The sequence below is a fragment of the Garra rufa genome, chromosome 10 (assembly GCF_049309525.1).
Source record: "Garra rufa chromosome 10, GarRuf1.0, whole genome shotgun sequence".
NCBI classification, from domain to species: domain Eukaryota; kingdom Metazoa; phylum Chordata; class Actinopteri; order Cypriniformes; family Cyprinidae; genus Garra; species Garra rufa.
The window spans coordinates 50102899-50127177 of NC_133370.1; the positions used below are offsets into that span (position 1 = coordinate 50102899).

The window sequence follows — 24279 nt, forward strand, 5'->3', positions numbered from 1 at the left end:
AGGCAAATAAGAACCATAAGAAGTGTTCTTACCGCCATTCTCGACCATTCGGCACAAAGGCTTGATAGTACTTCTTTAAGGACATTTCTGTATGAGGTTATGGCTATAGTTAATAGCAGACCACTCACCACTGAACATTTGAATGACCCATCTGGACCTGAACCTTTAACTCCGAATCACATTCTTACAATGAAATCTACAATCATTTTACCTCCACCTGGTCAATTTACAAAAGAAGATTTGTATCTTCGTAAGAGGTGGCGCAGAGTACAGTATTTGGCAAACGAATTCTGGACGCGATGGAGAAAGGAATATCTTTTAAATTTGCAACCAAGACAGAAGTGGCATAAAAATAGAAGGGATTTGAAAGTGAATGACATTGTTCTTTTACAAGATGATCTAGCACCACGCAACGAATGGAAGTTGGCCAGAGTCATAGAAGTCTACCCAGGATCAGATGGTAGGGTCAGAAAACTAAAATTGATGGTTAGTGACACTTCGTTTGACAAAGTAAAACCTATAACTAAAATTGCGTTTCTTGAAAGACCTATACATAAAGTTGTTGTTCTCCTTGAAGCGGAGTAAGAGATATGAAGGTTACATGGTTAATAGCAGGAATGTTTTCATTGAAAGGTTAAAGTGTAAATCAGTAACTATATTGCCGTTTGAGAAATCTCACAGTAGGGTTGTATGATTTGATGGGAGTGTAACGGTCTGCTGTTATGTTGTGTATGTTATGTATATAAGTTTTTCTAAGATTATTTTGGTAATGAAGAAGGTGAATTTATTATTTAATTTATTTTCTGTTATTTGGTTTGGGACTTTTATTTTGATATCCATGGTTGTATGTAATGGCTGACTGCACGTAAGGATTTCAGTTCCTGTAAGCAAGCGGCAAACATGAAGGTTGTGCATGAGCGGGTCAATGGATGTGTTTCTGCAAAGGACTTGAACGGGTGATTAAGGAGTATTCAAGATCATTTCTCTTTTATGTAGCATGCAGCCAACGAGGTATTTCTCTTTGTATTTGCTTTGTTTGTATTTTGTGTTTTGAAGTTTCTGAAGTTTGTTTATATGTTTGGGTTGTATTAAGTTAATGTGGTTTTGCATTTTGTTTAGTTTTCACGGTGGATTGGGCGAAAAGCATCAAATAAACCAGTAGTACGGAAACCACTTGTGCCTGTGTATGCTGAAAGGGATTTACAAAACTACAACTACATATTTAATTTTCATAAGGATTCATTTTTGTTGTGTTGTCAAAATGTCAGTATTGTACGTTTAAATGCTGAAAATAGGCAAGTAGGCATATTTCTACATTTAGATGCTAAAAATCCGTCAATATTGTACGTTTTAATCCCTGGAAAAATGTAAATGTAAGTTTTGTAGAACCACATTATGTATGAATTATCATGAGATGATGTTGCAACGGGAATAATTCTGGCCCACCCACACTTTCAGAGACCAGTTTCTGCCTCCGTCACTGCACTAATGGAAATCACTGTCTAAGCACATCATATCTCAGCCCTCAACACTCATCTGACCGTCCTTCACACTCGCCTTGTCAGCCGCCGTGAGTCTCGTCCAGGGTTTGTCGGTGCGTCTGTCGTAGTCCTGAGCGTCCGCCACCTCCACGTAATCGCAGAAGCGGATGAGGATCTTGGCTCGCCGCAGCTCCTCCACTGTGGGCCTCTGACTCAGCTGAAACACCAGCACACACTCAGCACAGATCAACACACACACACACACACACACACACACACACACACACACACACACACACACACACACACACACACACACACACACACACACACACACACACACACACACATATATCACCTTGCGTGAGAGTCTGTGTCTGATCTCTCTCTTCTCCTCCATCTGCTCCTGTTCATTACGAGCTGCGGGACAAGAGCAGGTCAGAGGTGTTGAGTTAAAGGTGTCACAGAATGCACTGATACAATATTTTAAACTGTGCTCTGATATCTACATAGAAGGTAAATGGCATAGGAAAGGACAAGCATTCTCCAAAGTCCATTTACAACCTTAGGATTTGTCCCTAGAATGAAATGCTCTGTTATTACCTTATTTGGAATGTTCATGAATAATAATGAGGAGCTCTGCTCTGATTGGCTGTTTCACAGAACGGCTCACAAATGGAGGAAAATATATATTTAATCACGAAGCTCGAGCTGCTATTAATATGCGGGGCATTGAAACTGCCGTTTGAATGCATGATAACTTTTGACTTTCACTTTTGAGGTTTTGCATTTGCACACGCTCTGTGTAACGCTATACTACAGCGGCAGTACTGAGCACATACGTTTAGATGCTTGTTAGTGATGCTCAGGATCTGTAAATCATTCGCCATCGTCCGCGCAGTCATCTCTCCTTACTCTGTTTATGTGGTCAGTGAAATCTGCAATGTAACAGGCTAACGCTAGCAGTAAGCTAACCGTGTCCCTTTAGTTTCTCGCCTTATTTGTTTTCCTTGTCTTTCTGAGTACAGAAACCAACTCATCCCTGCACTTCCTGGAACATCACATTTATTCCTGTGATCTGATATTTTGCTATTGTCCTCGCTTTGGTTTTCCACAATAGCCTACCTGGAGATCATCTGATGATTGGGCGATGCAAATGTTGGGGGCGTGACTATAAATGATCCCGAGACTAACGTCATAGTCGGTGTTATGTAAGGATTAGCCTATTTTTCAGTGGTCTTTTGCAAACAGCAGATTTATATAAGGAGGAGGAAACGTTTGAGACTCATGTCCATGTACACAACTGTTATTATTCAACTATGCCAAACTAAATACAGTTTTCCATTCTATGGCAGATTCAACACATACAGTGGTGCAAAAGGCTGAATCAAGATTATCTGAGGACTCACGTTTGAGGATGTTCCTCTGCTCCAGCTCTTCAGCTGTGGGTCTCTGGCTCAGTCTCCTGTTCAACACACACATTTACAAATTGTTCATTCATGACCTAAACTCCTCTATTGACCTTATAAACAGCTTGCTTCCAAACCACAGCTGTGTGAGCAATCCAACACCTTGTTTATATTTATTTGTTAAACGCATCGGACCAAATGAACGATTCTAGAGGTTTAAGACACTACAGGTGAAAAAGATTTTTACACTAATAAATATCACCATACTTCCACTGATTTCTGGAATCTTGTGTTTAAATATGCAAGTCACCTAATTAAATATGCACTTATTTGCACACATCTCTAAATACAGAAATCTGAACATTGGTTCCTAATTCTTGTTTGATTTAGTTCTCATATTAGAGTTAAAGGTTGTTCCAGAGTGGATTTTGGACTTCTCTTTTAATCACTCCATAGATCAACAAACAGAAAAACACATTTTCACCATGTTTTTAAGAGGAAAATGTTGTATTAGTCAGCGTGAATGAAAAATGTGACCCTGGACCACAAAACCAGTCATAAGGTTAAATTTTACAAAACTGAGATATATACATCATATGAAAGCTCAATAAATAAGCTTTCTATTGATGTATGGTTTGTTAGGATAGGACAATATTTGGCTGAGATACATCTATTTGAAAATCAGGAATCTGAGGATGCAAAAAAATCAAAATGCTGAGAAAATCACCTTTAAAGTTGTCCAAATTAAGTTCTTAACAATGCATATTACTAATCAAAAATTACATTTGGATAGGTTTACAGTAGGAATTTTACAAAAAATCTTAATGGAACATGATCTTTATTAAATTTCCTAATGATTTTTGGCATAAAAGAAAAATCAATAATTTTGACCCATACTATGTATTTTGGGCTATTGCTACAAATATACCCCAGCGACTTAAGACTGGTTTTGTGGTCCAGGGTCACATATGAAAAAATATTCAGAATATACAGTGAGGGAAAGTATTCTGTCTCTCACTGTTCAAATAAACCTAGCATTAAAATTTTAGACTGATCATTGCTTTGTCAGTAGGCAAATGTACAAATTCAGCAGGGGATCAAATAATTTTTCCCTCACCGTAGAGTGAATTAAAAATGTAAAGTTTGGTGTTTGTAAGAGAAAAAACTCATTAAAGATATGAATTGGAACGGAAATGAGATGCAAATAATAAAGAGCAATAAAATAAACTCTTTGAAGTGTATTTAGGATGTGTTCTTTCCTCTAGTCTGAGAGAGATGTGATATCGAAGCAAAATGAGAGTCACATTACAGCTGCAAATGTCTGGCTCTTCAGGTGTTTGTGTGACACAAATGACAATCCGTGATTATGTAATCTAAGGTGGTTTCATTCACACTGTCTCTACTGCAGTATTTGACTCGTCTCGCACTCAGATGTGTGTATATGTGTGTGTGTACCGTGTGAGTTTGGTGCCGATGAGCTGTCTGGACTGCAGTCGCTCCTCGTCCGTCTGTACGGGTAAGATGTTCTTCTCCTGCAGTTCTCTCTGAGACGGCCTGTTACTCAGCTTCACCGCCAGAGAGTCCTTCCTCAAGATCTTCAGCGCCAGTGTGTCTAAACACACACACGATGTCAGTTAATGCCTCGTTACTAAATGAGAACTAGGACAAATCAATGAATCTGCCGGAGCCCTTAAGTACTAACCAGCAAACACAAACTGCCTTATTTTCAAAACTAACTTGTGAAGAGCGTATCATCATCATCCTCATCTTCATCATCCTCCTCATCCTCCTCCCGGTCATCATCCTTATACATGCTGGGCAGGTCCTCGTAGTCAGACTCGTCTGGGATGTTTTCTTTATCGTCGTCAGAGTCGATCACCTCGGCCGGGAGAGGAGCGCTGTACTGACTCAGGTGAATCGCAGAGCTGCAGGAACACAACACACCAGCACTCATGTGACAGCAGAGACATGTGGGACAAAAACTTGCTACAACAATCTCTGCACCCATCCACTAAACACTTCAAACCTGATGAAGAGCAGCGAAATCAATCAGTGTTTTAAACAAATCGGTTGAGTGAATAATTCAGTGACTCATACAGTCACATGTCGCCATCTACTGGTGTATCTGTGTCACTGCAATGTAAAATCGACCAATTAGACACGGTTACAACCTAATATAAACTACCAACGCTCACTGGAAATACATATGCAATGCGATCTGGGAAAACCAGTTGGATGTCGCACTGGGGTGTGTTCAGGAAATTCGAAAAATAGGTTTCACGTCAATTATGTGTCAAAATTAGGTTTTCAATCATTATTCTAAAACTTCTTGTCTATCATCTCTAAAAAATATTAAAATTTCCTTGTTTAATGCATAAAAATAGCGATTTAGAATAGCATGGTCTTTCTCTCATCTTAAGAATGCACTGCAGAGGTGCTTGCCCTTAACACCTATCAAAATAAACCTCATACAGCATGTAAAGTTATTTATTAACTTCTTTAATAATGTGAGATGGCTGAGCGCGAGAGAACAATGCAGTCTGAAGTAGCTGCTCACTTCATCAATCTTGCTCATCTCAGTGATGCCAGTGCTCTAAACAATCTTAATAATGGACTATTTCTCATCCAGAGACGAAGGATCGGATGAAGTTACTAAAGAGGAGGAGTCCGATTACAACAAACAGTTGTGCTTTTCTAAATGTAAACTACAAGGTACACTATTTGTGCTATTTAAAGTTCAAAGGTTTAGAGACTATGCCCATGACAAACAACGTAAATCTTCTTGAGGGTAACATTAAGTAACGTCTGTTTGTGTAATGATGCAGTATAGCGCTCCTGACAGACAGCTCTTGTTCTTAAAGGGCCCCAGCACCATTTTCATATCGCTATGCATTACTTTCATTTCGTTCAAATGGTGACAGCAGGAACTAAAACTTCAAGTTTAGAACACTAAAATACAAGTTACAACCCTGAACTGCATCTGGTTATGTATTAAGTACAGCGATAAGTAGAACAGGAGAATAACTGGAGAGCCTGTACGCTGTAATCTGTGATCTTTTATGAACAGATATACATTAAATTGTAAATGTTTGCAAGCGTTCTGCGTTCACTGGGGTCATTTTGTATATTTGACATCATGTAAATTGACTAAAATAAGTATTTAGTGATACTTGACTGTTGTGTTTCTATTTTCATTGCCCTACTTTAAACCCGTTTTTCTCAAAATTCCACTCCTGAAAATCATAGCTATCAGCCAACTTCAAATAGCCATAACTTTTGTTACTTTCGAGCTATGGACAAAATGAATTAAAAAAAGGCTTGAACCCAGCTTTCATATGGTATCATAACCTAAAAACGGTAAAATTTCACCGTGTGCAAGATCGCATAGTTTCTTGAAAACTTTCTTGTTGAAATGAACACCAGAGGCAGTAAAACTCAACAACTTTCAATCTTTTTCACACAAATGATCATTTCCAGGGCCAGATTTTTTTGATTAAGAAAGCCTCATTTTTGCACAATTACTTGCACAATATTATGATGACCTCAACAACCTTCCATTTTGGAAATGCTGTAATATTTAAAAACTGCTACTTTTGAACATTTCCGTCACATATTCAGCTTTATATGCATGGGTTTTCTAAGGCAGCGGGTTTGTTTGGTAGCTCACGCATCTGGTGACGCGCTCCGGTACAAATTCTGTGAAACTACAATTCAACAAAACCTGCACTTGCATGAACAAATGTGTTTTTATACCACTTTTGCAGTCAATAGCACTATGGGGTAGGTTTAGGGTTGGATTTGGTGTTGTGGGAATGTTATCTTTAGATTCCAAAAGATTCATCCTAAAGCAGTTAAAATGACCAGAAAATGCCTCTGTGTGAGTTTTATATAGTTAATGTTTTTAAAAGAATATCAGCACGATATTCAAATGTGAGTTCAATAAACTAGAAGTTATTATGCTCACACTTTATATTAGGTGGCCTTAACTAAAAAAAGTACAAAAAATAAGTACAATGGACTTAATATGGTCACCTTTGCTTCACTTAAAGGTGCCATAGAATGGAAAACTGAATTTACCTTGGCATAGTTAAATAATAACAGGTCAGTACATGGACATGACACACCATGAGTCTCAAACACCATCGTTTCCTCCTTCTTATATAAATCTAGTGTTTGCAAAAGACCACCGAAAAATAGGTCAATTCCAACATAACATCGACTGTTACAAAACGTTCACAAGATCGTTAATAGTTACGCCTCCAACATTTGCATAGACCAATCATCAGTAACGTCAGCACATCGATCAATGATTTACAGATCTGGAGAATCACTGAGGAGCAGCTCAACTTGTGTTGTAGGAAGCACTCCATCTGCGTTGTAACTTTACACAGAGCACATGCGATCACAGTAATCACACTAAAATATCCGCGATTCAAAACGGCAGATTCAACAAACCGCATATTAAAAGCGGCTAGAGCTCCTGATTAAATATATGAGCTCTGTGAAACAGCCAATCAGAGCGGAGCTCATTAATATTCATGAAGCTTCCAAATAACAGAGCATTTCATTCTAGGGACAAATCCTAGTGTTGTAAATGGACCTGTAAAACCATTTCTGGAGATTTTTTGCCCTTTCCTATGCCGTATACCTACCTGCTATGTAGATATCAGAGAACAATTTAAAATATTCTCTCAATGCATTCTGCGGCACCTTTAAGGTGGGATATGGGTAAGGTTAAGGACAGGTTTGGTGGTATGGGTCGGTTTAAGGGAGGGTTAGGGTGTAAAAGGATGGTTATTACAGAAATTAATTACAAATGTAATTACATAGTGATTTTAAAAAAAATATAAGCACAATGTAAAAACATGTACACAATAAGTACATTGTACCAAATTATTAATTTAAATGTAAGTACATAGTAGTTAAGGCCACCTAATGTAAAGTGGGAGCAAATGACTCACTCATTAAAACAGTGACTTGCTGCCACCTACAGTACTTGCAATTTATTTATGCAATCGCAGCTGCAGTGTAAATGCATTCATGCCACCTCTGGCTCTGACCCGATTAAATAGTCAGTGTAAATGCATGCAGATGCAGCTTCTGTACCACATGGAGTTTTGTTTGCCTACAGAGAAATGATGTTCTGTCAGTATCACACAGGCCTGGGGTTCATGAGATGTTCTAGTTGAGCGTGTGAGTTTGCTGGTTGCGATGGGTCTGCAGTACTGGCTCAGGCTTTATCTAATGCATTTGTCAGTGCTGGTTAACTAGGCCATGGAGTCTGTGGTGGGCAGTAAGCTGGGTCAATGGTGTAACCTCATTCAGAGATCCCTGTGAGCTCCAGGAATATTCTGGCACACTGCTGTTCCTGCTCTGCTGCCCGCTGACTGATGATCATGATCTTTCATCGTTTGGAATATAAGCACTTCTCGTACTATTCAATTATAGACCGAAACATCAGCACACTGTGGTGGATAATCACACATTAACATAAAGCACCTTCACCATCAGACCAGGGCTATAAACCATCATTATGTTCATAATTGATCCAGTTGTTCATTATCTGTTGGTTACGTTCTTTCCATGCTTTTAAAGATATACAGTAGGGGTGCTGTTACAGACCTTAGAAATATGCATGCAGGGAAGGAGTTAAAAGGTAAAATTTTTAAGAAAATGCATGATGAGGAACATACACTCATCTGTATGGAAGCATATGTGTAGCAATATTCATTTTGAAATGCAATGTGAGAAGGCAATGCACCTCTGTATGTAAATTTACATTTTCCCAAACGTATGAGCAACATTTAGTGCAAAATGGAAATTCATTTATAGAATTTACATTTGCCACTTTCTACACTAGCTTTAGTATGCAAATTAACAACAGATTTTAATACTTTAATCAATGCAAAATGAAAATGAAAATGTATTACCCAAATTGATTAGATGTGTTTAACATGTCCAAGCAAAAACAGTAGCAAAATGATCATTTAAATGCTATTTTCCTAAATGCATTTATTTAGACTTATGGCTAGGACACTTGGGATTGCATTTTTATGGAGTAAAAATGCAAATAAACTGATCCACAAATAAATGTAAAGCAAAATTGAACATATTGACAAATAAACAGAATACGACCCACAAATAAATCTTAGAGTTAGTAAATTCATTTTTCAAATTCACATATTTTTGTGTTACAAACACTGCTTGTCTGTTATTCATTTGTGGATCGCTCGCTGTGCATTTGTGCAGACAGTATTGCTGATTATAATCATTTCTGTTTGCTTTGGATGATTTACAAATGCACAGGACGCGATTCACAAATGAATGCCAGGAAAAAAAATATAAAAATATATTTGCAAATCTCATTTGATTTATTTGTGAATTGAATTCACGTTTGCAAATCTCTAAGATTTATTTGTAGATCTCATTCTAATCATTTGTCAATATGTTACATTTTTGTTCATTTCTTTATATTTATTTGTGCATCACAATTAATTTATTTGGAATCATGCCACAAATCTAACTTCATGCATTTTCATTATAATACCACGTAATAATTGTAGCAGAATGCAGTGAGGATTCCAGAATGCATTCTGAACCAAAGGTGCAACAAAAGGGAAGCAAAATGGTAATTTTGTTTTTTTTTCTTAAATGTGTTAGACTTACACTTTAGACTTTTAAATTGCATTTTCAATAGGTCAATATTTGCAATGAACCAAATGATTTTCACCTGCCTCAAGATCTCTCACTGCTTACAACAAGTGTTTGTTTAATAGTGGATACTGACCTACTTTGCTACAGTTTTTGCTCGGACATGTTGAAAATATCTAATCAATTTGCGTAATTTTGCAACTTATAAAGCGTTAAAATATGTTTTTAATTTACATATTAAAACTAGGAAATGGCAAATGTAAATTATAGAATTGAATTTTCATTTTCATTTAGTACTAAATGTTGCACATACATTTAAATACAGAAATACATTTCCATTTTGCATATTTTATTTCAAAATGAATTTTGCTACTCATATGCTTCCATACTGAACCATCTGAACATGTGATTATATTACATTTACATCCATTACAGTTGCTGCTCTCAAAAAGAACGCAACTACTTGTCATATGTAGAAAAACCTACATTAAATGTATTTTATTTGATCATTCTCTGTCTGTTTGATGTTCATGCAGTTATTCAGTGAATCTGTGAAGCTATCAGGACTAGTCTCTGTGCAAAATGGCATTAATGGTGTGACTTTCTAGCAATTATAGATAAGGATTTAACTGTGAAATGTAAGTTACACGCTGAGGAAAACATGCTTTGATCAGCACACATATCTGACACCACAAGATGTATTAAACTATATGCTTTATGAGTTTGTTTGAGGTGCTTAAAGGTTTACTCCGCTTTCAGAATAAATATTTCCTGATAATTTACTCACACCCATGTCATTCAAGATATTCATCTCTTTCTTTCCTAACTCGCAAAGAAATTATGTTTTTTGAAGAAAGCAATCCAGGATTTCTCTCCATATAGTGGACTTCAATGGTGCTCAACAGATTAAAGGTTAAAAATGCAGTTTCAGTGCAGCTTCTAAACGATCCCAGCTGAGGAAAAATGGCCTTGTCTAACAAAACTATTGGTCATTTTCTTAAATAAATTAATATTTATACATTATTTAACCTCATCTTGACTGGCTCTGTGTCAACTCTGTGTGTTCTGGTTCAGGACAGTTAGGGTATGTTGAAAAACTCCCATCTCATTTTCTCCTCCAACTTCAAAATCATCCTCCATCGCTGTTTTACCTTTTTTGTAAAGGACGATTGATCTTCTTTGCACGTTAACTTTGTAAACACTGGGTCGGTACTTCTGCAGCGATGGAGGACGATTCTGAAGTTGGAGGAGAACATCAGATGGGAGTTTTTCCACATGCCCTAACTGTCTTGAAGACAAGATGAGCATTTGAGGTTAAAAAGTGTATAAATTGTAATTGTTTTAAGGAAAATAACCAATTGTTTTGCCAGGTAAGACACTTATTTCTCAGCTGGGATCGTGTAGAGCCCTTTAAAGCTGCAATTTAACTGCATCTTTAACATTCAATCCGTTATCATTGATGTCCACTACAGTGCCTTGCAAAAGTATTCATACCCCTTAATTTTTTCACATTTTGTTTTGTTGCAGCATTATGTTAAACTGCTTTAAATTAGGTTTTCCCCACATCAATTTACACTCCATACACCATAATAATGACAAAGCTTTTTGGGTCTGATGTGAGCATCTTTGCACATCTGCATTTGGCAATTATCTGCCATTCTTTGCCTCACCTTTTCACCTCTCCATCTCTGTCAGCTTGGACATTTTCTAGAGTCCTAGTTGTTCCAGTCGTCTTCCATTATGGAGAATGCTTCTGTCAACCTTCAATGCAGCAGATTTGTTTCTGAACTCTTCTCTAGATCATCGCCTTAACGCAAGTCTGTCACTGAGCTCTACAGGCAGTTATCTTGGTTTTTGCTCTGATCTGCATTTTCAGCTGTTAGACCTTTTCTGAGAGGTGTGTGTCTTTCTAAATCAGACTCATTCAAATGAATTTGCCACAGTTTAACTCCACTCCAAGTGTAGGAACATCTAGAAGCAATATGAATGCTCCTGAGATCAATCTCCAGTGTCCCAGAAAAGGGTATGAATACTTATGCAACGGGATCTTTTCAGCTTTTTATTTTTAATAAATTTGCACAAATGTTAAAAACCAATTTTTTGCTTTGCCATTATGGAGTTTAACATAAGGCAGCAACATAACAAAATGTGAAAAATGAAGGGGTATGAATACTTTCGCAAGGCACTGTATATGGAGAAAAATCCTGGAATGTTTTCCTCAACAAATGTAATTTCTTTGTGACTGAAGAAAGAAAGACATGAACATCTTGGATGACAAGAGGGTGAGTAGATTATGAGGAAACCTTTATTTAGGAAATGCAGTAATCCTTTAATATAAATCATTCTCATGTTTAGGTCACTTTTCCCACATCAGCTACTCTATGTCCTCTGCTATGCGTCATATGCATTTTATCCACAGAAGTGTATTATTCTTTAATCTAAAGTGACTCGCTGATGTTTTCAGTGCAGAGCATGCAGACACTGTGCACTGCAAAAAATGCTTGTCTTAGATTTTTTTTTGTCTTGTCCAGCCAAAATATCTAAAAATTCTTAAATCAAGAAGGTAAAAGTAAAAATTATTTTCTTGTTTTCAGAAAAAACAAGTCAAAATTACGTCAATTTTTGCTTAGAACAAGCTAAAAAGAAAAAAAATAATATTATTTCAAACAGAAAACAAGATTATTTTTCTTACCCCATTGGCAGATTATTTTGCTTGTTTCAGGCAAAAACCCACTTAATTTTGACTGAAAACAAATTTTTTTTTTACTTGTCTAGAAAATCCTTCTTGACTTAAGAATGTTTTGATATTTTGGCGGGAAACATTTTTTCCAGTGTGATAGTCAAACCTGATGTTGCTTCTTTTCATGACGCATTATAATGTATTTTATGGAACAGCTGTTTTAGCCCCGGATCAGACGCACCTGTCGAGTCTCTGCATGGCGAGGGCCAGCGTCTTCTGCAGCTCGTCGATGATCCGGCTGGACGGGTGAACGGCGCCGTACTGCAGCTGCAGCGGGTGACCGTACTGAAGGAGCGCCGGAGCTTTCTGACTGAACGAGAGCGGAGCGGGAGACGACGAGTACAGCATCAGCTTCTTCGGAGGTAGAGGAGGAGACGGCTTTCCCTGCAGACACGACAGCTTCAGCGGCTGACACGAGTCTGGACACAAAACACACACACAGCACATCAACATCTGAAAATAAACCCATGATCCTCTGAGCATCAACATCAAGCGCATATGACACACTTACAGCCTGTGGACAAGAATAGATGCACTTCACAGAATTACAGTATATGTTTGGATATGACAGTGTTACTTTTAAAAGTAATGCGTTACAATATTGAGTTACTGTCTGAAAAAGTAACTAATTACGTTACTTAGTTACTTTTATGGAAAGTAATGCGTTACGTTACTTTTGTGTTACTTTTTAAATCTGGGCAGGGCTTGCTTGCTTGTTTTTAATATAAAAACGGTAACACTTTACAATAAGGTTAAACATTAGTTAACATGAACTAAGCATGATCAATACATTCGTTACTGTTTTTACTCATTTTTATTAATGTTAGTTAACGGAAATACAGTTGTTCATTGTTTGTTCATGTTAGCTCACACTGCATCAACTAATGTTAACAAGATTTTAATGATGTATTAGTAAATGTTGAAATTAACATTAACAAAGATTACTAAATTCAGTTTAAGTGCAGTTCATTATTAGTTCATGTTAACTAATGCGGTTAACTAATGTTAAATAAAGAATCTTATTGTAAAGTGTTACCTTAGAAACTTATATTTTTGTCAAATGTAAAAGCCTTTTCACAGAAGAAAAGTAGGCTTAGAGAAAAGTAAATCTCCGTCTGTACAGTAGACCACAGAAGAAAAAAATGTCAACTCTTCAGCAATAATAAAGGAAAACAAATGTTAGATTATCTTGAGTCATTTGTGCTTATTAGTATGGATGGATTGGATCATCAAAGGTTAATAAAATGGGATTTAAATACATAAAGGATATTTGTGTTATTTAACATATTTAATTATTGCAGGTTTGCTTGAATTTCAGTGTTTTAATTCATTTTGAAGAACACTGGATCTGTTTTTAGTGAGTGAGATGAATTAATGCATGTTCACATTTATTCTAGAACTAAAGGAACATCTTACAATTTCTCTCAACATGGGGACAGGAGAGCTTTTAATCAATAAATGGGGGAAAGTAACTGGCGTTACTGATTTGAAAAAGACATTTTCTTGTCAATTATTTGAAAAAGTAACTTGTAACTTGTCAATTAAAAAGTAATGCATTACTTTACTAGTTACTTGGAAAAAGTAAGTAATATTATTACCTAACTTGCGTTACTTTAAATGCCTTACCCCCAACACTGGGAACAGCATATTTTGTACTTAAATATAATCAACATTTGAATTATATTTAAATTTAAAAATGCATAATTTCAGTTGGGGTGGAAAAAAGCCTGTCGATATTGATATAGCAAAATATTACTAATGCACATTTATTCAAAGCAATACAATAACATCTGTGCATGTTTAAAAAACAATTATAATTAATTTGTTTAAACAACTATAAACAAAACAGCATCATGTATGTATGTATGAGTTTAATACAAAGGACCGAAAGTCAAATCACACAGTATTTTTTTCCATTTAAAAAACATGAGATGCAGTGGGATGCGGATAAAAACCCACCATAAAGTCTTGAGATATGTTTTTTTCAAAGCTGAACCTGTATTCATTTTACATGGCTTTCTAAAACATGCGTCTCTCTTGTGCGAGGCACGAGTGCAACAGCGGCGATAGCGGTCCCTCTAAAAAATGCACAAAATAATGCGTTCTGTGTGAATGCCTTAGTTTCAGTTTTGACATAAACAATATGTTCTTCACATTGATGTTCTATTGTTCGGCACTATTTTTAATGAACAATGCACCAGCGCTGCATCTAGTGGCTTTAATAATAATAAAAACATTATAATGCAATGTTTTTGCATTCGAACATGTTTTTTTATTTTTTTTATTCTACAAATATTAATAAAAAAAATTGACAGACCTAGCTGGATAAATCAGATAAAGCACCTTTACCAATAAATGAGTGTTATTATAAAAACTCTAAATTAAAACCATACTTTTTTTTTTTTAAATTACTTGAAATAAAAGTTAACTAAAATTAAAATAATTTAAAAACTAACAAAAATATTCTAGGGATGCACGGAAATGAAAATGAAAATTCTAGTCGAAGCCCAACAAAATTAAACACTGGGCTGAAAGCCGATAACCGAACACGGTTTTTCGTGTTTTTCCCCCCATGTATTTTTCCAATTCTTTTCACCATTGCATAAATTAATTAGCCAATATTTGCTTTTTACAGTTTTGTCTTGCTTTTCAACAACAAATCAATTACAAAACAACAATTTAAAAATATTTACTTAACACTGAACATATTTAACATTCTAGTAGACATTATAGCCTACCAACAAACCACAATTTAACTTAAAATTAATAAGTTAGTCAAATAATTTTCTTTGGCCATTTTTAAGACCCCTTCTTGAATCAGGCATGTGTTTTTAATGCACAAATAAATGCAGCCTTGCTGAGTAAAGGAGAATGTTAGAATAAATGTATTAAAAGAGATGTTGGAATGATTGTTAGCATTATTTTTGTCATCATTATTTGACAAAACAACAGTAAAATGCCAACACTAACATTTCTGAATGTTGTCTTTTATTTAGTGGTAAACCCGCAAGAAGAGCTCAGTCCTAGTGTTTGCTGGCAGCAGCAGATTTGTGAATGATTGTCATCTTTGGTCTTTGAACCCTGGCTAAGGAGCTGCTGTCAGAATGAACACAATTGGTGTCTGGTGTATTAGACAACAGAACGTTCTGGAGTTGATTGACTAATGGATGATTTCAGTCATCATACAGTAACCTTTCTCTTCTCATGAAGACATGCGATGCGCTTCTAAACAGTCTCTCGCTGTCGCTGCTGGGAATGATTTTTGAGTCTTTCTCAGACAGTTTTAAATGCTTCCACACTGAACACATGTTTGCTGCATTAGTGCACGCCAAACGTCATTGTTTGGTATTATTTATTTGGCCTTTTCACTTATTTGACCGAACATTATTTTTTGCTGTTTTTAGCCAAATAATTTTGGTTGCCGAACATTCAGTGCATCCCTAGTTTATTGTAAACAATCAGAGCTGTTGGTGGATTCATGACTCACTCTTCACTGATGGAAAAATCTGAAAAAAATCTAAAAAGGCAGCTTGACATTGTGATTGGTCAGTGAGAAGAAAAGTCTAGGCCTCACCTGTGCTGTGATTGGTCAGTGAGAAGAAAAGTCTAGGCCTCACCTGTGCTGTGATTGGTCAGTGAGAAGAAAAGTCTAGGCCTCACCTGTGCTGTGATTGGTCAGTGAGAAGAAAAGTCTAGGCCTCACCTGTGCTGTGATTGGTCAGTCTGGAGAAGGGTTTGGGCGGCAGCGCAGGAGGCTGTTTATGGATGAGCTGAGGTTTGGCGGGCGTTTCCTGAAGGTCACCGGTGAAGGAGACGGTTTTCTTGGGAGGAAGTGTGAGCGACTTGAGCGTGTTGTCCTGAGCACATACTCCTCCGTCCAGAGACAAGCGGAAGTCAACGGCGGCTGAGAGAACAAAGCGTTCATCAGCATTAGAGACATGAGGAACATCATCTCTCCCACGAGACTCGAACGTCCTGCTAACTTTGAGAAGAAAGAGGACGAGCCGAGCTGGACGCAGCAGAACAAAGCACATTATTCTGCTCATGAAGCGCTTCGGTATCTGAGCTCAACTCATTAAAAACAGCCGTTAGCTAAAGCAGTGCTTTCATGCTATTTCATGGCTTTCATGTGCTTTAATTATCTTGACAGAGTGAGGTAGAAACACACGATATCTGAATCCAACACGTGACTGAGCCCATGTCCTTCAGTAACCATCGTGGTTTATGCTTCTCTCGAATTATTAAGCATAATCGTCTGTGATATTTGTCCTCTGGTCATTTATCCCGAAAACATTTAAATTTTTAATGTGTTATCTTGCATTGATAACACTCCACTAGCTTTAATGGTTGTGGTTGCCAGATTTCAAGAGATTAAATCCCTCAATCAGAGCTTTTTTTCTTAAAACCATACATTTTTTTCTGAAAGGATTAATTCACTTCCAGAATAATGTATTCATCCAAGATGTTTGTCTTTTTTACTTTAGTCGTAAAGAAATTATGTTTTTTTTTTAGCAAAACTATATGATTTTCCTTACAGTGGATTTCTATGGTGCCTGTGAGTTCCCCAATTTTTTTTTAATTATTATTAATTTTTTACACAGATCTACACGATTCATGTGAATGACCTATTTCGAGGTAAAAATGGCAAATTTTGCCGAAAGGTGACAAGTTTGCCCCCCTGGAAAGACAGGAACATCTTGGATGACAATAGGGTGAGTGCATTATCTGAACATTTTTGCTCTGGAAGTGAACTTGAATTTGTGAACTTGAAGTGAATTTGTTGTGAACTAATACTTTCATCATCCCAACCATTTGCACACACTCTATCTGCAAAATGAAAAAAGCTCTGATGAGCTGAAAACATGTAAGTTATTGATCTCTATTATGATATTCTGCTTAAATGAAAGTGTTTTACACCTGGTTGGTTTTCTTCCACACTGACATTTGCAGTGTAAATCTGTGAGCAAACCATGCCAGTTAATGCACTCTTGATTTGTCCTTATGTGAAAAAGCAATAATTCTGATTAAATGTAAAACTAATTCTGAAAGGACAATAATTATGATTAACAATCATGATTCTATTTTTGAGCAAAATATGATCACGATTAACAGTTTAAAGGGGTCATCGGATGCACATTTTCCACAAGTTCAAATGATTCTTTAGGGTCTTAATGAAAAGTCTATAATATACTTTGGTTAAAAAACACCCTTTTACCTTGTCAAAATCAGCTCTGCAAAAACTCAACTCATTTTATTGCATGGTCCTTTTAAATGCAAATGAGCTCTGTTTGCCCCGCCCCTCTCTGCTGAGGGATTATGAGCCGTAATGTTTACTTTAGCCACATTTAGCCACGAAAATTGCCAACAAGCACATTAAGGAAGGCCATTTGCAAAGATGCATAAAAACCCTTATCCTCACTTCTGCTGTGGGTGAAGCTGCATCAGGAATGATTCACACGAACATAGACGCATATGTAGATCGGGATCGGCGCTTTCCTTTCAAAAACAAAAGTAACGTTTTCCTCTGCATCTTCAGCGGCTCAGATGTCGGTAGTAAATGAGGACTGCTGTGTTCATGATTACATCCAACAACAGAACACCTCAATCGCTCAATTAGAGTCTTCCTCTGCTCCTGAGTCACACAATGGAGATCAGAGTCGGACTGTTTCAGCTCGGTGAGGGCGGGGCTAAGGTAAGGCGCTCATGTCAATCAACTATCGTGGGAGGGGCCTCTGTCTGTGAGTCGTCACACCCACAAGAAGCTGAGAATGAGCTGATTTTAAAAAGAGGATATTACTTTTAAAGATTAAAAAAATACCACTGGGTGAATGTTTATCATTGCAGGGTGGTTGTGTTCACAAACTGACAACACATTAATGTTCAAACAACATGTAAGTGAGTTTTGCATCCGATGACCCCTTTATTATTGTGCAGCAATAATATTTAGTTAAGTTTTTAAATATTTTCCTGACAGTGTATAAGTATTCCAGTAAACTACTGAACACCTAAACCTTCATTTGACTGTGGTTTAATTATATATTTACATTTATGTAATGCTCATTCTCTTGTGACTGATGTTCACCAGTGAAAACAACTGCATTTAGGGCATATAATCATACAAATATTTAGTATTGGTTAAAAATAAACAATACTGGTTGATCTCTAATTAACAGGCTGTTTCCTGAAATGCTGCATGCAATAAATTATGAAGGATATATCCATGTACACAAGCTCTGATATTCTGCATGATGGCCAGGAATCTGAGATCAGTCACACAATGGTAATAAAGAAGGACAATGGCTGCTCATCCAGATAATGTCGTGTCAGAATAATGAGGGCAGAGTGTTATTGATCCACACACAAACACTCACCAGTCCTCTGTCTGTCCTCCATTGTTCGCTCACAGTCTGACGGCAGTCCGTTCTCCAGCCGGCCGTCCGCAGTCACAGACGCCACTCTAGAGTCTGACCCGAACAAACACACATCAATAAACCACATTTCTGCAAGATTATAATGTCAGTGTTTTAGTCATGTAGATACTGCACACTTTTAGCATCTTGGTTACCAATTGAAAGAAGATTAGTATTACAGAAATTAAAAAAGGTACATAAAATCATTAATGATGGGGCTTCAGTATATTTTAAATCTTATTCTTCCCCGGTTAATGTAAGACATGGTCATTTTATCAGATAGAGTATTACGGATATTAATTTATGTAGATGGAGGACACTATATGGGCAAAGGTCATTTAAATATTCAGGCGCAAAAGAATGGAATATGCTGCCTTTGGATATCAAGGTATTAAAAGATTGTGATTCATACAAGGAATTGTTGGACTTGTTTGTTATTTTAGGGGTGCATTTAGAGCGCTTTTTTTTATTAGGATGTTCTTTTTCTCACTTTTTAAGGCATGACCACAATGGAAATAAGTGAATGAAACTTTATTGTGTTATCCTTGACAAGAAAGATGTAACAGTGTATTGTTACTTTTTTTAAGTGTCAAATAAACTCAACTCGACTCCAAAGGTGCACTTATAACGTTAACAATTTTTACATCAACAAAGTGTCATCTTTTAATAATAAGAGGCCATTTGCTACGCTCTTTTTAACCTTTTACCGCTAATACTTTAATATGGAAGCCCACTTCTGCTTCTGTTTGTCTTAAGATCACAATTTTGAGAAAATGTTTGGAAACGCACAAAAGTTCTGAGTTTTTATCTTATAATTCTGCCTTTTTTGTGCAATTCAAAATGTACAGGTCACATTCATTTTTCCCCATGAATTCTAAGTTTATATATATATATTTTTTTATTAGTTTAGATGTCACATTTCTGTTTTTTTGGAGGGGGGGTTGTTTTCTGCCATGGTATAAAAATTAAGAAGTGTAGGTGCAATTTCATATTTTGCAATTCTGACTTTATCTCTCACAGTTTTTTTCCTCTCAGAAATGCAAGGTAAATAGCTGCAATCTTTTTATTATTATTTTTTTAATCCTATTTAATAAACAAGCCTCCATGGTTTAATTTGGTGGGTCTCCTTCAAGTCTTCAGTATAAACACCCACCGCTGTGATTGGCTGATATCTCTGAATATCAAATGAGTATTTCTGCTTTTTCCTGAGTGCTTTCATCATAGAAAAGCTGTTTTTGGACTAATGAGTATGTTCTGGAAGGAACAGTACGTTTTTAATAGCATAATGACCACCCTTAGGTGTCAAAAGATCAAGAAAATTAGATTTCTTAGTTTGTTCCTAAAGAATATTATGTTTGATAATTGTACTCTAGTGATTATTTAGTTCAAATGCACCTGAACTTGACAGCTGAAGTGATAATTGTCAAATAATTCATTATATTAATTTCTGGCATGTCAGAAAGGAATCATCAAACATGGCTATTTTATAAATGTAAATGTAAAATAGCCTTCATTGTTTACATTATTGCATGCATAACATTTCTGCATTTCAAAGTGTTTGTGAATATGATGCACGTAATAGACATGCTGCACAGGAACCCTGCAAAACACCCTAACGTCATGCATTACAAACTTGTATTATGAGACTTAATTTATCCTGAAAAGTTTTACATTAAAGAATTAAGAGCAGAACCTTTCTCAAAGATCTCCTTCAGCACTCCTCGCTTGATCAGCTCTTCTCGAGTCTGACGCACCGACATCTTCCTCTCCAGAGCTGAAGACACACACAAACCTGAGATCAGAATAACTGTAGTACTATTTCCAGATGAACACTTACTGGACTCAAGCAGCTTGGCTTTACTTGATTCTCCAGCAATCATCTTTTAGTCTCAAATCTGATCATCAGGATCTTTTGAGGAACGTTAGTTTCCAGAAGCTTTACTTTCACTGTTCCTCAGTGGAGGAATGATCTTCCCAAGCCTCCAAAACATCTCACATCTTTTGAGGAATGTTTATTTGTCCATCTCTCAATCATCATTGGATTGCATTGCATTATGTTTGGATCATTTCTATCTCATCTTACTCAGTCATATTATTGGAGATATAGAGTGACCCCTGATATTTACATCATTTTAAGTTAGTGTCTGCTGTACTGTTATAAAGAATTGAACGCACCTAATTCATATTTTTGCTCAGTTTGAGATGTTTTTCTCACTATATCAGAGCCATAAATGCCTGATGGAGCAAACATCATACTTAACACAACCATTTGCCTAAAGGTTCAAGAATCAGTTCAGTTTTAAATGTGGTCTGTTTGTTTGTTTGTGTTTAACACCATGCCAGTTTCTATGGCTATTTTCATGGCAAGAAAAATTAATCAAAATGTAAACTAATTAATTTAACCTGAATCTGGCTCAACTCTGTTTAAAATCTCTTCAAAAGAGTTCACTGAATAACAAAGTTCTCTCACAGGGTTAAAACTAGCACAATCTAATAAAACATGCTTCAGAGATAATGGGGTTTGACGAAGAGAATATGTTGGAGGATCTTCTCCTAGTATTACAAATTTGTGTGTCTTCCTGGAATGACCTTTTCTACAATCGGCTCCCATCATTTGGGAAACTGATAGAAATTTAGTTTTCCAACATTTGGCCTAATTTCATGGAGTTTATTCATTGTATATGGTCTCTAAATGTAAAAGTCCGTTACTTTGAAACTTTGAAGCATTGCTAATACAACTTCAAACAGATCTTCATTACGGTTTAATTAATTTGAAAAAAGCCTAAGGCTTGAATATTTTTGCTCCCAAACACTAAAATATGGAAATAACTTTTACTGAATTTCTGATCAAATTGCAAAAGAAAGTGTTGCTCTTCATCAGTTTTTTTGTCTTGTTTTTCAGTGCAAATGACTAAAGATTCTTATATCAAAATGCATTTACCGGAAAATCAAAATGACAGAAAATTTGATTTATGAGAAACTGATGAAGATGAAGTTAGGTTAAAAAATAAACTTGATTTAAAAGATATTTGTCACTTAATTTTGTTCTGTATCTCAGAAAACTGGACTTTATATTTTCAATTTGCATCTCTGTAAAGGCATCTTGATTTAAGGACGTTTTGATATTTGTACTGGAAAACAAACAAATACTGAGGAAGACATTCATGTTTGCAATATTTAAATGGCATGACTTCATACATTTAAGACGTTTTGTTTTGATTTTAGACCTTTTCACACCTTAATTTGTGGAAGGGTGAATTGATACCTTCACAGACCTGCAGAAACCCTGTGACTGATCTGAGACTCAGAGCTGGACTTCAGCAGATCCTCTCTAACATCACACCGACTGTGATTACTGAATATTCCAATTAACTGTCACAATGCATAAATTTACATAGAATATTTGATTCAGCATTTTACATTCATGATATGCTTATCATTTTAGCCCATTTTCAGTTTAGTGCCATAACAACTTAATGAGCAAATGATCTCATTTATTCCTCCTATTATTATACTGGATGATGCATCAAAGGTCCTCTACAGAGTTCAGTTGTTTTTTTTTTTTTTAGAAATTTTAATTTACAAAAATGGAAAAGTTTTACATTACAATGCCAAAAACCTGTCTTCTTCTAAAAACACATCTAAGATCAGTTCTTCTGCTCTATCGTGAAAACTTTATTAGCACTCTGCTTTCAAAAACAGACAAAAACTGACTTCTGAAACACTCTTGGGTCATTCCCATGTCAAAATCAACCAAATTTTAAAAACATCATCCAGCTCAAAAATTTATTTTGCTAATATTTTTTTCTGAGGAAAGATAGACATGTATAGCAATTAAAGCCAAAATATTAAATGTCATGGATGAATATTTACAGAGTAAACAACTATTTTATAGAGGGCTGTTGTACAAGTGAGCAAGATTTGGTTTTTGACCACTCAAAATGGGCAATATTCAACAATCTGGACATGAAGCCTCATTGAGATCCCCATATCTCAGGGACTGAATGATATAGGGATTTGAAAGTTAAGATTACAACAGAATAGTTTAACAACAACTAGAATCTAAAATCATATTGTTATATCTTGAACACTTCTAGAGTTATATGCACGTGAACTGTGAAAAAAGAATATTTATGGCTCTCAGACTGGTATGTTCAACACAGTTATCTTGACAGAAAGAAACAAGATACATCTCCAGTTCTAACATTATTTGTTCTTCAGACATTCCTCTTTAAAACAAAATAAGTATTATATTTTCAAACTGACCCACATTTGGTTTTTGACCACTGAAAATGTGTACATTTGAATGATTTACTCTTGAAGCCATATTGAAATTCCAATATCTCGAGAACCGAATCTCGTAGGGCATTAAAAATAAAGATGCCAAAAGTAAAGTTTGTTAAGGCCCAATATCTAAAAGGGCATTAAGATATCTTGAATACTTCTTGAGTTACAGACATGCAAACTTTGGAGAAAAACTTGAAAAGTGCCATTTTCCCCATTTTTGTATGATCACCATTGGCACACAATGCAACAAAGATTGCTAAAGTCAGAGTTTACCAATAGAGCTCCCAATCATGTGTAAAAATAAGAGAATGATGCTGCCATCTTTCTAAAGTCATTTTTACCTCCGTCACTTGACTCTGAATCTAAGGTGAAAATTGCCATTTTGACCTCCCTCTACAAAATAGTGGATTACTCGGTAAATGTTCATCAGTGACATTTAATATTTTGGCTTTTATCACTATACATGTCTATTTTTCTGCAGAAATAATAACTGAGCTGGGGACCTCTGGTTGAGTTGACACCGAGTGACCCATCTGTTGTTTTTGCCAGATTTTATTCCCACTGACTCTTTAAAGCAGGGAACTTTTATGCAACCCAATCTTTTGCATGATTATGACATGTCACATGAAATGTTCTCATAGCTCAAACAGTAGATCACAGCACTAGCAACACCAAGGTCATGGGTTTGATTCCCAGGGAATGCAAGAACTGATTAAATTTGAAAGCAATGCAAGTGGCTTTAGATAAAAGTGTCCGCCAAATGCATGAATCTAAATGTACATTGTATGTATTTCTGTTACTTTATAAAATATACATTGCATTGCATTTACCTGTTGACCTCTGCTTGAACTTCTCGCTCTTCTTCTTCCTCCACTTCCAGGGTTTGAAGAGGCGTCCCAGAGTGGCAAACCTGCTCCTGCAGTGGATGGGCGGCGCGTGTGATCCGGACACCAGAGACTCGGCATGAATGGAGGCCAGCTTCTCCACCTCCTCTGCTGTAGAGCAACACAGACTCTCAAGCTGAGGCACGGGAACAAACAGCTTCACATGATTTCTGCTTCAGCCTCTACATTGTGTCTCTACAGACGGCACATTCTGTGCCATTTCTGTGCTGAAACTGCAGCGCGAGTAACGCAGGCACAGAAGTAGGTCAAATACAGTGGAGACGCGTGGTCCCTGCTGACACACATCACACACACTTCCACTACAGCAAACCATCAGCTCCACCTCAACACACCACACTCAGGTCACCAGAAAACACAAGGACACACGTGCCCATCACACGCGTTCAGCTGGGTATT

At 36.4% G+C, this 24279-nt stretch overlaps 1 protein-coding gene across 2 annotated transcripts in view; it reads right to left on the reverse strand.

Moving 5' to 3' along the window:
• LOC141344912 (phosphatase and actin regulator 1-like) overlaps positions 1 to 24279 on the reverse strand; it is a 43527-nt gene that overhangs the window by 17007 nt on the left and 2241 nt on the right. Inside the window, exons 2-11 of one of the 2 annotated variants that reach the window (XM_073849804.1) lie at positions 23809 to 23970; positions 20385 to 20465; positions 18653 to 18745; positions 15985 to 16185; positions 12463 to 12700; positions 4628 to 4815; positions 4346 to 4502; positions 2891 to 2946; positions 1840 to 1901; positions 1558 to 1698 (exon numbers count right to left, since the gene is read on the reverse strand). In XM_073849804.1, coding sequence (XP_073705905.1) covers positions 1558 to 1698; positions 1840 to 1901; positions 2891 to 2946; positions 4346 to 4502; positions 4628 to 4815; positions 12463 to 12700; positions 15985 to 16185; positions 18653 to 18745; positions 20385 to 20465; positions 23809 to 23970 — 1379 coding nt within the window. Of the gene's footprint in view, positions 1 to 1557; positions 1699 to 1839; positions 1902 to 2890; positions 2947 to 4345; positions 4503 to 4627; positions 4816 to 12462; positions 12701 to 15984; positions 16186 to 18652; positions 18746 to 20384; positions 20466 to 23808; positions 23974 to 24279 lie in introns of both variants that reach the window. The other variant, XM_073849803.1, reaches the window with a different exon arrangement.